The 15387-nt window shown below is 49.1% G+C and overlaps 1 protein-coding gene across 1 annotated transcript in view; it reads left to right on the forward strand.

Annotated features, from left to right (window-relative positions):
* The window catches only part of EXOC6B (exocyst complex component 6B), a 223283-nt gene that overhangs the window by 134901 nt on the left and 72995 nt on the right, over nucleotides 1–15387 (forward strand). The window contains exons 16-18 of the mRNA XM_082236406.1: nucleotides 381–492; nucleotides 2237–2371; nucleotides 4105–4284. Coding sequence (XP_082092532.1) covers nucleotides 381–492; nucleotides 2237–2371; nucleotides 4105–4284 — 427 coding nt within the window. The remainder of the gene's footprint in view (nucleotides 1–380; nucleotides 493–2236; nucleotides 2372–4104; nucleotides 4285–15387) is intronic.

The following is a 15387-nucleotide window of genomic DNA, read 5'->3' on the forward strand; positions in this document are numbered from 1 at the left end:
CTCTCTCTCCCCCCCCCCCCAATTTGGGACTTCATCCTTGTGGGCTCAGTTCAGCTTCTGCCTGGATGTCTCTTCCTTTGTGATGATAGACTCCATCCTCAACTACATAACACGTGCACGCTCAGGGTGCAAAACATTGCTCGCCATCAGGACTCGTCTGGCTCATTCTGTTCCGCCATCATGAAAATTCAGAATTGCCGTTTGCTGAAATCACAATTCCCTCAGGTCCTCAGTCTGCCTGGATGGCAACCACCTTGTCTTTGATGCTGGGTTTTTGAAAGGGCCACCTGAGCCTCCAGGATTATCTGGTTCCAAAGCAATGCTTGGTTCACTGCCCCTTTAAGCAATTTCTCTTCTTCACTTCTCTCTCTGCCTTTCAGCTCCACCGAAGTGGATGACATGATTCGGAAATCGACCAACTTGCTGCTGACTCGAACGCTGAGCAACTGCTTGCAGAACGTCATCAAGAGGAGGAACGTCGGCCTGACGGAGGTGAGTGCTCTGCTTTCGGACGTGTGTGTGTGTGTTTGCCCCTGCCTTCATAGTTATTTTGGATATGGGAGCATGAATTCTGTGTGCCTCCTCCCCAACTTCGTGGGCCTCATCTGAAAGGAAAAGCAGTTTTCAGCAGTCCAAGTCCTGTAGAAAGCCCCCTCTCTACACGCTTGATTTATCTCTTCTCCTGCCTCCCACCTACTTCCTTGCCTTGGACACAGGATCTCTCATGTCCAAATCTCAAACACCCCATCATTTCCACCCTCCCCATTAAGGCCATTTTTTGTGCTGTTCCACAAAACAGATGTTTTTTGGAGTGGTGGTGGTAGCTTCTCACGCCTGCTAAAACCGAAAGTCCAAGTGTCCTCTTAGCAGTTCCTTGAAGGAGATTTCTGTGATGCACCTGCCAAATAAGGTGGGGCCCCACTGATCAATGGGGATGTGGGGTCTGGGAGAGCCTGCATGCAACATGTGTGACTAAAAGTTGAATGTGGTGGTGGGGTTAGCTACCCCCAGCGTGAGTAGATCTGTGATTGCACTTCACCCTCAAGGGATCTTGTACCCATGCGCTGCACCCTCCACCCAGCCTCACCTAATCTCACTAACCCACAAACAGCCAACCTTCATGGCTTAATAAGGTGGTGGCAAAAGGGGTAGTTAGATTCAGTGGAACCTCGGCTCCCGAACGCCTTGGGAGCCGAACGTTCCAGCTCCTGAATGAATGAAAACCGGAAGTAATTGTTCCGGTTTTCGAATGTTCTTTGGCTTCCGTGGCTTCTGATTGGCTGCAGGAAGCTGCTGCAGCCAATCAAAAACCGTGCCTTGGTTCCTGAACTGTTTCGGGAATCGAACAGACTCCCGGAACAGATTAAGTTTGGGAACCAAGGTTCCACTGTATTTGTTAGAAGCCTGGCAGGAGTGGGGAGAGGCCTTGGAATGGAAGCAAGTTGGTTTCAAAAAAAAATGGGAAGATGATCAAAAGTAGCAGCGATGGCTCCAGAGGTAAGAGGGAGCCCTACAGCTGATGCGAATCCCCCTTCTTTAGTGTAAAATCCCCAGCACCCGTGGGGGGTGGGTCAGGGAGGGGAAGGCAGGACAAGAAAAAGAGGTTCTGGTTTTCTTTTGCTGAATTGCTCCTCCTCAGAAATACCTGCAGCCTCCTCTAATGTCAGGCGCTGGAGCATTTTTATCTCCCCCCCCCCCCAGCCCAAGAAAAAATAACAGGGCATGTTTTGCAGCAGTCACAAACCCTCAAATCCTGAGACAACCAAATTGGCTCTTTCTTAATTGCCCCTCCGAGTGCCTGCAGGTTTTCCTAAAGAGCCTTGTCTGAGCTGGGGGGAGGGAGGGAGGAGCTGTCACTCAGGCTCCTGTCACTTAAGACTTATTGGCAAAGGGCTTCAGATCTACTGTCTTGCTTTTTTTTTCTTCCTGTAGCCAGATTGCCTTTTAATGGGATTGGAGACGAGCTGAATTTAGAAAATTCATTAGAGTTTTTCTTCTGCCTCTAGCAGAAATCCTTGGGAAATTCCTTCCCAGAGAGCCGTGAATGGCTTAGAAACATCACCTGTTGAGGAAGAGAGACCCATTTCTCTGGCTCTTTGTCCAGACCTATTGTGTTCTGCCAGAGGCTGTGTCTGAATGACCGCAGGTGCCCATTATGGGTTGCCTTGGTTTTATCTGTCCTGCTGTCGGTTGTTGAAAAACCAAAGTGTGAAATGTGTGTCTGCTCCTTTTCCAGCTGGTCCAGATTATTATCAACACGACGCACTTGGAGAAGTCCTGCAGGTTCCTTGAGGAATTCATAACCAACATCACCAACGTCCTGCCAGAAACCGTCCACACGACGAAGTTATATGGAACGACCACCTTCAAGGTGAGGCTGGTGCCGTGTGCTGGCGGGAAGCTCTGCTAAAGGTACAATAACCAAGCATATTGAAGAACAAGCCTTGCTGAAGCAGAGCCAGCATGGCTTCTGCAAAGGCAAAGCCCGTGCCAGGAACCTATTCGAGTTCTTTGAGAATGTCAGCAGGCATATAGAGGAAGGTGATTTGGTTAACATCGAGCCATGGAATCATAGAATTGTAGAGTTGGAAGGGATCCCAAGCGTCATTTATTCCAACCCCCCTGCAACGCAGGAATCTCAGCTAAAGCATCCATGACAGACGGCTGTCCAACTACTGCTTAAATACCTCCAATGAAGGAGAGTCCCCCACCTCCTGAGGGAGACTGTTCCACTGCTGAGCAGCTCTTCCTTTCAGAAAGTTCTTCCTGGTGTTCAGTCGGAATCTCCTTTCTTGTGACTTGAATCCATTGGTTCTGGTCCCACCCGCCAGAGCAGGAGAAAACAAGCTTGCTGCATCTTCCATCTGATGGAATACCTTTAGGTATTTGAAGATAGCTATTGTGTCTCTTCTCAGTCTCCTCTTTCCTGGGTTAAACTGGGTATAATTCCCTTAAGTGTTCTTCATAAGGCTTCGTTTCCAGACCCTGGATCATCTTGGTCGCCCTCCTCTGCACGCCTTCCAGCTTGTCATCATCCTTCTTAAATTGTGGTGCCCAGAACTGGACACAGTATTCCAGGTGTGGTCTGACCAAGGCAGGATAGAGTGGTACTATTACTTCCCTTGATCTGGACACTAGACTTCTGTTGATACAGGCCAGAATAGCATTAGCTTTTTTTGCTGCTGCCTCGCACTGTTGACTCACATTAAGCTTGTGGTCCACCAAGACCTCTAGATCTTTTTCACCTGTACTGCTAGTAAGCTGGGTGTCCCCCATCCTGTATTTGTGCTGTGATGCGGCAGCTAAAAAAGCCAATGCAATTCTGGGCTGCATCAATAGGAGTATAGCATCTAGATCAAGGGAAGTAATAGTGCCACTGTATTCTGCTCTGGTCAGACCTCACCTGGAGTACTGTGTCTAGTTCTGGGCACCACAATTCAAGAAGGACACTGACAAACTGGAACGTGTCCAGAGGAGGGCAACCAAAATGGTCAAAGGCCTGGAAACGATGCCTTATGAGGAACGGCTAAGGGAGCTGGGCATGTTTAGCCTGGAGAAGAGGAGGTTAAGGGGTGATATGATAGCCATGTTCAAATATATAAAAGGATGTCACATAGAGGAGGGAGAAAGGTTGTTTTCTGCTGCTCCGGAGAAGCGGACACGGAGCAATGGATCCAAACTACAAGAAAGAAGATTCCACCTAAACATTCGGAAGAACTTCCTGACAGTAAGAGCTGTTTGACAGTGGAATTTGCTGCCAAGGAGTGTGGTGGAGTCTCCTCCTTTGGAGGTCTTTAAGCAGAGGCTTGACAACCATATGTCAGGAGTGCTCTGATGGTGTTTCCTGCTTGGCAGGGGGTTGGACTCGATGGCCCTTGTGGTCTCTTCCAACTCTATGATTCTATGAAAGCTCGCCACCATTGTGAAAGGTTTTTCTTTTACTTGCATATTTATTTATTATATAAGCTACGTTTAGTACCTGCCCTTCACAAAAGGCCCCAGGGAGGTTGCATCCTCCTGAAGGATCCTGGAGGCAGTCCACCTCACTCAAAGAATTCCAGTTGCAATGCTTCGTTTCCCGCTGAACCTTCTTTTCTTCCTCAGGACGCTCGCCATGCTGCAGAGGAGGAGATCTACACAAACTTGAACCAGAAGATCGACCAGTTCTTGCAGCTTGCAGATTATGACTGGATGGCCGTCGAGGCAGGTTCAAAGGCCAGCGACTACCTGGTGGACCTCATTGCCTTCCTGCGCAGCACCTTCGCGGTCTTTACACACCTGCCTGTAAGTATGTCTCGGAACACAAAGGTTCTTCTTCTCCCTCTCCCTCTTCTTTCTCTTCTTCTTTTTGGGAGCTTCTGATCCACTTGCACGTCTCCTGAGCTACCACAGATGCAGCTGGCAGGAGAGGATGACGTTAGGAGCCTCCTCAGAGGTGGTTAAGGCAAAACCAAGAGCCAGAGCTGTTCCCTAGTCCTTCTCCTGGAGCTGGTCAGCAGCTGCTTTTGCTGACAGAGGAGGATGACATCCAAGCCTCTTCTTCACATTGTGCTTGATGGGTCTTTCCACAAGCATTTCAATGCCAAAAGCCACTTGGGAAAACCCTGCTGCCTCTGACCCTTCCTTCCTCCACCCCTGGCTTCTCTCTGTGTCCTGCTGAGTCCTGCTTGCCATGTGTCATTCACAGGAACAGTTTCCTCTCTAGGATTAAACTCTGAAAGACCAGATCTCCCTGTTTGCAGCAGAATCAGGCTGTGTTTGGTGCAGACTGGCTAGCACCTCTCGTCTTGCACGCCCCTGAGCAGTTTTTCAACTTTAAAAAAAACTGTTTGTTTTAAGCGAATTGGTAACACTGAGCATAAGTGCTGTATTATATATATAATGCAACCGCAAGACGTTTTTCAAAGGCAAGCAAGCCTGTCTGAATCATAGGAGGGAGTGGCAATCATGCCACCAAATAAGGGTCCAGCTCAATGGTTGGTATGTCTCTGAAACGCTGGGCAAAGGGCGGAGGAAGGTGAAACTGCCTGAGGGTACCTCTGCCCCCGCTTTCCATCTTCTTCTTGTGGTGTGGCGTATTCCATTGGAGAAGCAGATTGTGGCTATTCTGAAGATGCTCTAAGCTCTCTGCAGATGATTTTCCCGAGGTTAAACCATGCATGAGAGAGCAGGATCGCACCTGCTGGCCTTGCCCCACTCCGTCCTCTGTGCAGGATCAGCCTGATCTCATTGGTGGGGCTTTCCCCCACTGTTGTTCCCTCTGGCTGGCACTCAGCGACTTGAGCTTTTGTCATTGTTTCGAATATACTTTTGGGATTGTGGAGACTGCAGTGGTGAAGTTAACCACCCTTCATTTCAGTCCAGGCTCAGGAAGTATTTAGCAAATCTCGGGGTTGTGCATTTTCCTTGGAGCCAGGTGCCCCCCACCCCCTGCCAAATCCAGGCCTCAGAATAAAGTGGGGAGAGAAATAGATGATGGTGCAAAAAGAGAGTTCAGATCTGTGTGTGTGAGAGAGGTGGGGAGTGAGGTCCCCAGTTTTCTCGCCCATGTAATTTGGATGCTCCTTTCACATTAGTGGCAAATGGGAGAAGAAGTGAGCAACGTACAACAGGGTGAAATTAGTATCCGTTGTCAGTGGCTACATTTCAGTGAAATGTGAGCATGCACAGTCCTCTGGGAGACCCTTTCGTGGATCTTGCACGTGATATTTAGTTTTGGTCACTGCATATCATGACGTTGAAGGGGCCGCTCTCGCCTGCCCTGCTTTCCCTGGGACAGCTTTGGGGAGAGTCCCACTCCTCAGTCGAGGTCTGGCTTATAGAGCCCTCCAGTTGGTGGTCTCCTTTAGCAGCTCAGCTCTGCGGGGGACGCTTTTCCACCCGAGCATAAAGCATCCCTAACGTGGAGATGTGCGGGAATGCAGGACGTGTCTGCGATGATTTATGGGATGGGTCTGGAGCGATTAATCTTCCTTAAACCATTAATGATGTTCTCCCAGATTGATCAGGACGTTCTCAAAGTGGGGCTGGGAGAGACCGAGCGGAAACAGTTTCCCCTGCTTTCAGGTGGGCGTTTCTGTTCTCAGGCCCAGAAATGGTCTGGTGGGGAGCTTGGAGGTGGCTGCAAAGAGTCTGGACAGGACGTGCTCCCCCAAAGAGGGTGGCATGACCCCTCTGGTCCTGACGGACGCTTCTCCATCCTGCTGCTTCCTCACTGGCTTGAGAAGAGGGCAGCAAATTGGAGCCGGGACCCACACACCTTGGGCTGTCAAATGCTCAAGCCCAGGGTGAAGAGTTCGCACATGAGGGTGGGGCCCTCCAGCCTCTTATGGCCGCCACCCAGAGAACTTCCATGGTGGTTTGGAGTAACCATTTTCAGATGGCCTCAAAAGAGTGGAACGCACTCAGGGATGAAACCCTGGGACCCCCACCCCGAATGCACTAGTCAAGCAGGGTGGTAGTGGTTCGCCACAAAGGAATGGGAGGCAAACCCCGGCACCCAAATTAAAATAAAACCAGCTAGTATTTTATATATATATATCTTTTTCAAAATGGTCTCCAGCTCTTTTGAGAATGGGTCTCTGGTTGCAGGAGATGGCTATCATGGCCGAGAGAGAGAGAGGGAGCCCCTTTGTCCCTGGTGGCTGCCTGTTATTTTAATTTCATGTCAGACAAGTCAGAGTAAATCGCCCGGACAGATCTGCGCCAAGCGTGCGGATTTGTTGACTCTAAGCCTTTTGCAGATGGAAGGTTATGTCAACACCTATGGCGGGGCTGTCAGCTTAACAAAGCAAGGAAGTTTTTTATTTGTTGGGGAAAGGAGTGTTTTTCTGTTTTGATTTTTAAGTTTCCTTTAATCCTCGGAGGCTTGTATCTTGATAACCTTCTTGTGCGGGGTAATCGGGGAAGGTCAGGAGGTTACGGCGACCTGGGAAGGGGAAGTAATCTTTCAGCAATCCTCCCGGCCGTAATCGGCTCCAGCAGTTCAGCCTGAACTCTTTGCAAGGGGAGCCTGGTGCTCTCCCTCCCTCCCTCCCTCCCTCCCTCCGCCTCTCCCTCACTTCCCCCCCTCCCCTGTTTACTTTTGGCCAGATGGTGAGCGCAGATTTCAGATGGAACCGTGAAAAATCTTTAAAAGTCTTGCCTGGGTCCAGGCCCTCCTTCGCGGGTCGATCTGGCCGTCGCCGTCCTTGCACAGAAAGCCTTTGCTTGCCCCAGGGTGGTGGAGAGCTTTGCAAAGTTTATTTCCCCATACAGTGGTACCTCGGGTTGCATACACTTCAGGTTCCAGACGCTTCAGGTTCCAGACTCCGCTAACCCAGAAATAGTACCTCGGGTTAAGAACTTTGCTTCAGGATGAGAACAGAAATTGCACGGTGGCGGCGCGGCAGCAGCAGGAGGCCCCATTAGCTAAAGTGGTGCTTCAGGTTAAGAACAGTTTCAGGTTAAGAACGGACCTCCAGAACGAATTAAGTTCTTAACCCGAGGTCCCACTGTAAAGGAAATTTGCCCCTTTGGATGGGCTCATCAGCGCATCTGTAATGCAGCTGCTCACGTATCCGAAATATGAGGGAAACGGCACCTCCCGGTTTGGATACAAAAGCCCCATCATGACCTAGCAGCTGGTGGGGCAAGGGGGGAGGGTAAGCTGGGACCCACAGAGCCCTTGGCCAACATCTTGCCTTGACCATAAGCTCCCTTGAGCAAGCCAGGCTTCCTCAGCCGCAGACCCCTTCCCCATCTGCAATATGCGGGCAGTAAGACTGGCCTCCCTGGCAGGATTGCTGTCAGAAAAGGCGAGTGACAGGCATCATGGCAGAAGTTTATAAAATAATGCACAGCGTGGAGAAAGTGGATAGAGGAAAGTTTTATTCCCTCTCTGATAACCATAGAACATTCAAGGAGCTGAATGTTGAAAGATTCAGGACAGATAGAAAGCCCTTCCTCACCCAGTGCAGAGTTATGGAGGCACCCCCAGCGCTGGTATAGCTCGTGAGCCCAGCAGCAGAATCCCCTGGGAAGGTGCCTTTGGCAAAGATTATTGAACCCCAGAGACACCCTTGGCTGGTGATGCCCCTCAGTTTGTGAACCCCCCTGCCCCCTCCAGACACAAACAGCAGTCCTCCTTCTGGCCCAGCGACCTGATCCCAGTGGCAGTTCCCCCTTCCTCCCTCCTCACCCAGATTTTATTATTATGATTAGTTATTAAATTCATATATCACCCTTCATCCGAAGATCACAGGGCACTTTACAAGATGAACACCCACAAAGTATTTCTAGAAATATTTGTATACCACTGTGTCATAAACACCCCCATCAAAGCAATCAAAACATAAAACTATGCAATAAAAGCCATATAGAAAAGGCTCAAGACAGAGATCAGTTAACTGTTGTGGAAAGAGGTATTCTTAATTGTCTGCTTAGCCTTGGTGGAACAGACAACTTTTCTGCAGGCCTTGAGATGTAGAAGCAGAAGGCACCTGTGGGATTTCTGTTGGCAGAGAGTTCCACCGGTGCCTCTGAATTCTTGCAAGCAAGGCCAGCCCCCTCCCCCTCCCCCTCCTCTGCAACTGCTGCTTGAAGCTCTTCTGCCTCTGACCTCAGGGCTGGGGTCCCCCTGTCCCCCAGATTGCTTCCCTTGTCCTTGGCCAGGCTGCCTGCAGAAGAGAAGCCGGTCTGTGACTCGCCCAGGTAGTGCTTCCCTTCCTCCCTGCGGAGGAGGACGGTGCCAGCTGCTGCGTGGAGCCAGACTGCCCCCTCCACCTGCCCCCTTTGGCTGCCATCGCCCCCTCTTGCTGCCTGTCAGCCGGGTGGGTCTGTGTCTTCTGAAGCTTCCTGTCTTGACCTTCCCTCCCCAGGGGGATTCCTATGCCCACTCAGCCATGCCGGTGAGTATGCCCAGTGCGCTGCCCGCGTTCCATGCCACCCTGCTTGCCCCTTGTCTGTTAGAAGGTTCCTTGAACCAGCCGAGGCCTGCGGGCCCAGGAGGCGGCAGGGCGGGGGGCCAGAGGAGGGAGCCCTGCGCCTTTATCCCGGGAGCAAAAGAAGCGCAGCTCCAGGCGTCAGATCCCTCCGGGGCGAGGCAGCCACGACAGGCGCTGATCAAAAGGGTCATAACTGTTTAGTGGTCCAGACATGGCCCAAGGCAGGTGGGTGGGGGGTGCTGGGTGCAGGTGGTTCCCAAAGCACCCATCGCCCCTGCGGTGCCCTCCTTTGGCCAGAGGGTGGCAGTCAAGTTCAGACGTGCTCTGAGGCTCCATCCCCCAGTTTGTCCATTCCCAGTTCCTCTGTCCGTAGGGCAAAGGCCGCCTGGGAGGATGCGGGAGCAGAGGTCAGCCTCTTACGCAGGGCACCGTGGAGCAGCAAAAGAGCTGGCAGGCTGCTTGGGCCAAGCTCCACTAACTGCAGCAGGCTGCCCTGTTCCCAAAGTGCCTTCTCCAGCCTCACCTTGAAATCCTTTGAGGAAGGACATTTCTCGCCTTTCAAAGCGGTCCTTGGACCCAAAATGGGAATTTTCTCCGTAAGATTCAGCCCCTGAACACCTCAAGCTTTGCTTCCTGTCCTCTCCTCACAGGTCAGAGGACTTGCATGGAGGACAGTTTCTCCTCTGGCATAGAATCAGAGAATCGGAGAGTTGGAAGGGACCCCAAAGGTCTGCTAGTCCAGCCCCCTGCAATGCAGGAATCTCAAGGAAAGCATCCTTGACGGATGGCCAGGCAACCGCTGCATGATCCATGGCGGAAGCGGATCTTGCTCTACAAGCCCCTGTGGAATCCGCAGGAAATGTGCACGAGCTCCCTGGGAATCTTGCTGTTTCCAACTTGGGGGGCAGAAAGAACCCTGACTCCCTTTTCCCCTCCCCCTGGGAGCTGCTGCCCCCCACCTCAGTGAAAGGCAGAAATGCAGCCTTCTGGTTCAATGAACGCTTCTAACAGCTTCCATCACTGCTTGGTTCACCTCCGGTAGAGAAGCCCATCAAAGTCTGTCCTGGCTGTCTCCCCCCCCCCTTCCAAGAGGCGCATTAACCCCACGTATCCCACGTATGCTCCACCGCTAGAGGCGTAGCTGCTTTGCCGTTTGAGTCTCTGGCATGCAAGGATGGACACAGAGAAGCCTTTTTTCCACCGGTGGACTCGTGTCCCAGGGAGCTCCGCCTTAAGTCCTTTTGGGCTCCAAACAACCACAGTCTCAGCCACCTGCATTGGGGTGGCTCCACTTGGGTCACCCGAGGGAGGGAGGTGGTCTGGTGTCAGCAGGCGGGGTGAATTCCTGGGGCCCCACAGGCTTCTTGAAGGAGGGGGCTGGGCAGCAGCCGGGAAGGAGCTCTCCACACTTTCCCGGGCTCTTGTCCAGGGTAAGCAGCTGTTTGCAGCCAGTGTGGATGGCGGAGAAGGCTGTGTGCCCTGCGGCCACTGAATCCAGATGGAAGGCTGGGTGGCAGCAGCAGTGGAGCCTGCAGAGGTGGGAGCCCAGGGCTGGAGGGCTCCTTCCGCTGGACGTGGGACGAGTGACGTCACCCTGTGTCTGAGAGGGACTCGGCTTTCCCATCCAGCTGTGTGTCTTAACTACCACCGTTTTAAAAACGTAAATAGTCTCACGTTGCGTTCTCTAGTTAGTTTCTACTAACTGAGCAAGCCGGGCACTAATCCAGTCGGAATGCTAGAAAAGTTAGAGTGCGCCCTTTGTCCGTTCCACATTCTGCTACCAAAGATGGTTCCAAATCAAGTTTCCGGATGCCTGCCCCAAAGGCTGCATTGGGCAGGAGATTTTGGGGTCCTTAATGTGTCTCTATCATGTTTGTGGAGAGGTAGGGATTCCCCTAGGCTGCAGCATAGTACCAATAATCTGCTACAGCATCATCCAGAGTCCTTCCTCAGATGCAAGGGGCTTGGCTCTCTCCCTTCCTCCAGGTGGCATTGACTGGGTGGTGGGTTACACCTGCCTACAAGAAGCCGGAGGACTTCATAGAAACAGAGAATTGTAGAGTTGGAAGGGACCCTGAGGGTCATGTAGTCCAACCCCCTGCGATGCAGGGATCTCAACTAAAGCATCCAAGACAGATGGCCACCCTGTTGGTTTCTTTAAATGTAAAGGTTCATCATTGTTCCACTCCATGTGTATGTCTTTAAGGGGCCGGAGCAAGGGCCAGAGCAAGATAACGAGACCCAGCTTTACAGCTGTGAAACGTAGCAGGTGCTGCTGAGTTGTATTTGATTAAGGCGTGTCAGCATTTGGGTAGAGTATATAAGGAGCAGCACCTAGCTCTCCCATTACCCTGGGGGATGGGTTGGTGGTTGGGTCTGGTTTGGTTTGGTTTGTTGATGTATTTAGTGTAAATGGAGTTTTTGTTTTTCTTATTAAAACCTTTAAGTACTTTTTGAGTCCTTTCTTTTTAATGCATGATCTCCCCAGCAAGCTCTCTGCAGCGCTACCATACTGCAAAAAAAAAGCCAACATCTTTGGTTATGGGCCCAGCTGCTGAGTGGATGACTGCATATTTTTGGACTCTGAGAAAGGTTTGAAAACTCCTTCTCCTGTTAGCGTAATTTTTGTGGGTCTGGAAGAGTTCCAGAATGGTTGACCGGGTTCCTGAAGCTGAGAAGGCTCTGGTCTTCCCACAGCTAACAGATGAGAACTATAATTTATGGTCTTTTCGGGTGGAGGCGCTTTTGACCTCTAGAGAAGTATGGACCTATGTAACTGATGACCCTCCTAACCCTGTAACTAATGCTTGGTCGAAAGGAGATGCAAAAGCCAGGGCGATAATTAATTTGGCAGTCAGCGACCAGCAAGTAGTCTATATAAGAAATAAGAAAACTGCCAAAGAAATGTGGGACAGTCTTGCAGCAGTGCATGTTAGAAAAGAGTCAGCGTCTGCATTGACGTTTTTCAAGCAGCTGTACCAGACGAAGTTGCAGCCTGGTGGTGATTTGGCAGCACACTTGAGACGTCTGGAGGCAATACGCGGCGAATTAATTCAAAGGGACATGGAGATACCTGATATTCAGTATGTTTTTATCATCCTTTGTTCCCTTAATGAGGACTTTGATGGTATAGCTAGCCAGATATCTGCCGTTCCACCAGCACAATTAACTGTGGAAGGGGTAATGGCAAGATTAATGGGCGAGTTGGATAGAAGGGAGGCTTGTGCCATAAGCACTCCTGTTTCCAAAAAGAATGAGGAACGCCATATGCAAACCTGTGGTGATACAACTGCATTTAAAGCTGCAAAGCGTTGTTGGTTCTGCAATAAGTAAGGACATTTTGCAAGGGACTGCAGATCCAAAAGAAAGCAAAGTACTCCCAAGCCTGTTTCTGTTCGTCAATCACGGTCGTCAGCCCAGCAGCCGGCATCGTATAGCAGAGACAGAAACGAGCCGCGAGCTTTTCACGCTCGGACTAAAGATCGTAAAAGAATTAAAGATGCCAAGTGGAAGTCTTTTGTTATCGACTCAGGAGCATCTCAGCACGTCTGCAATGATCGAAGCTTGTTTATTTCTTTCGAAGAGGAAATTGGTAATGTACATTTAGCCAATTCACAAGTCTTGCAGTCGCTTGGCAGGGGTACTGTTAAACTTGACTCTTTAAACATTACAATAGCGAACTGCATTTACTGCCCCTCAATGGACAATTTATTATCAGTAAGGTGTTTTGCTCGTCAAGGCATAACTGTGCGTTTCTTAAAGTCAATGTGTGAGTTTTTCGAAGGGAACAAACGTCTATTGCATGCCCGGGAATCTGATGGTTTATATAGACTGTATTTTCGCACCTACTCCCAATCGCCTATAAATTGCAGAGCAGCACAGTCAACCCAGGGGTTGAGGAATGTAAGACCACATTCTGGGTGTGTCCACGAGGCGCACAGAATTCTGGGACACCTGAATTTTGCTGATGTAATTAAGACAAAGAGTATTGTCAATGGCCTCAATTTAAAACCATGCAAATTCTTTATGCAATGTCTATCCTGTTGCAAGAATAAGATTAAGGTTGCACGCAAGGGTAGGTGCTCAGATAGAAAAGTAACTGAGCCATTTGAGCGTGTACATTGTGATTTAGTTGGGCCACTCCCACCATCATTAGGAGGTTCTAAGTACTGGCTTACCCTCATAGACCAGTATAGTAGATATTGTTGGACTTATGCAATAGCTGAGAAGTCCCAAGCATTTGAGAAGTACAAAGTTTTTTGCAACTGGGTAAAAACGCATTTTAACAAACCAATTAAGAACCTGTTTTCTGACCGGGGCGGGGAATTTGTTTCTGAGGATTTTGAGAAATTCCTGGAAGCGCAGGGGACTACTCATGAGTTATCTTGCCCCCGAAGTCCCTGGCAAAATGGGCTTGTTGAAGTTGTGCAGCGTGACCTGCAGGCAGGGGTTAAAACTTATCTGCACGATGCTAATCTGCCCAAAGCATTTTGGGCTGAAGCACTCAATGCCTTTTGTTATGTTAGAAATCGCAGTTATCATTCTGGTTTAGATGTCACCCCCTATGAGAAGCTGTTTAAAAAACGCCCTAATCTGAAATACCTACGTATTTGGGGTTCAGATGTAATTATGAATTACCCTGCTAAGCAGAAATTGGGTGAACGTAGTGTTCAGGGAAAATTAATGGGCTACCAGCAGGGGGCGTACAGAATTTACATACCAGCAACTGGCAAATTTCATATTACCAGAAGTATGATACAAACTGTAAATTGGAATGGAGTTGCTGTTTTCCAAGATACTGATGGTATAGATAATACTGAGGAAGAAGAGGGAGAAGCAGCAGCAGCAGGAAATGGTGATTCTGAATTAATGGGAAAAGACAAAAAGCCTGTTGAATCTGATAATTTGTTTTTAAAGTCACAGGCACCCGAGGGGAGGTTAGATTCTCTTGAGTTTTCTGACCGTGAGCTTAGCCTACAGGCACCTCTTCAGTCTGACAATGAAGATTTACAACCTGAAACTAGTGGTTCACTTAGTCCCATTAAGTCTGAGGAGTCTGACTCTTCTTCCGGACTGAGACGTTCAGATAGAAAGAGGCAGAAGCCACAGCGTTTTGCAGATGAACATTTTAATACTGTGTATGCCAATAAGGCGGTTTTTGAGCCAAAAAGCTACAATGATGTTCAGAATTTACCTAAGCACCAAGCTGTAAATTGGTATAAAGCTATGAACTCTGAGATAGCTTCTTTAAAAGAGCATAACACTTGGTCTCTTGTACCACAAACCCCAGATATGAAACTTATTGATTCAAAATGGGTTTATAGAGTTAAAATGAATGACAAAAATGAAGTTGTAAGGTACAAGGCAAGATTAGTTGCTAAGGGTTTTCAACAAATTCCAGGCGAAGATTATGATTTGTGCTATTCACCAAGTGTAAAATATGAAACAGTTAAGCTTTTGTTAAAAGATGCTTCACAGTGTGGAAAAGCCCACTATGCAATGTTTCTCTGCTCTTAAGAGAGTGGTAATGTACCTTAAACATACCAAACATTATAGGTTGCAGTTTACATCACACATGAAAAACATGTACAAAGTATGCTTTATGTTTTTGTTCCACAATGATGAACCGCAGGGGAAATGTTGGTTTCTTTAAATGTAAAGGTTCATCATTGTTCCACTCCATGTGTATGTCTTTAAGGGGCCGGAGCAAGGGCCAGAGCAAGATAACGAGACCCAGCTTTACAGCTGTGAAACGTAGCAGGTGCTGCTGAGTTGTATTTGATTAAGGCGTGTCAGCATTTGGGTAGAGTATATAAGGAGCAGCACCTAGCTCTCCCATTACCCTGGGGGATGGGTTGGTGGTTGGGTCTGGTTTGGTTTGGTTTGTTGATGTATTTAGTGTAAATGGAGTTTTTGTTTTTCTTATTAAAACCTTTAAGTACTTTTTGAGTCCTTTCTTTTTAATGCATGATCTCCCCAGCAAGCTCTCTGCAGCGCTACCATACTGCAAAAAGCCAACACACCCAACCTCTAATTAAAAGTATGAGCTTCGTGTGCATGCACACTTCACATACACAGGTATCTGAAGAAGTGTGCATGCACATGAAAGCTCATACCAAAGCTCATACCAATAACTAACTTAGTTGGTCTCTAAGGTGCAACTGGAAGGATTTTTTTTTTATCCTGTGAGGTAGTTTAGGCTGAGAGGAAGTGACTGCCCCAAAGGTCACACCCAGTGAGCTTCATAGCTATGGAGGGATTTGAACCCAGGTCCTAGTCTGACACTGTTGCTTGAAGGGATCTTTACTGTGACTTGGAGGAGGAGGAAGATTATAATCTAAACAAACAAACAAACAATTTACACCCCACCCATCTGTCTGGGTTTCCCCAGCCACTCTGGGCGGCTTCCAACAAAAGTTTTAAAATACATTAAAAGACCAGTCATTAAAAACTTCCCTAAACA

The sequence above is a fragment of the Podarcis vaucheri genome (assembly GCF_965113315.1).
Source record: "Podarcis vaucheri genome assembly, chromosome: 9".
Taxonomy (NCBI): Eukaryota; Metazoa; Chordata; class Lepidosauria; order Squamata; family Lacertidae; genus Podarcis; species Podarcis vaucheri.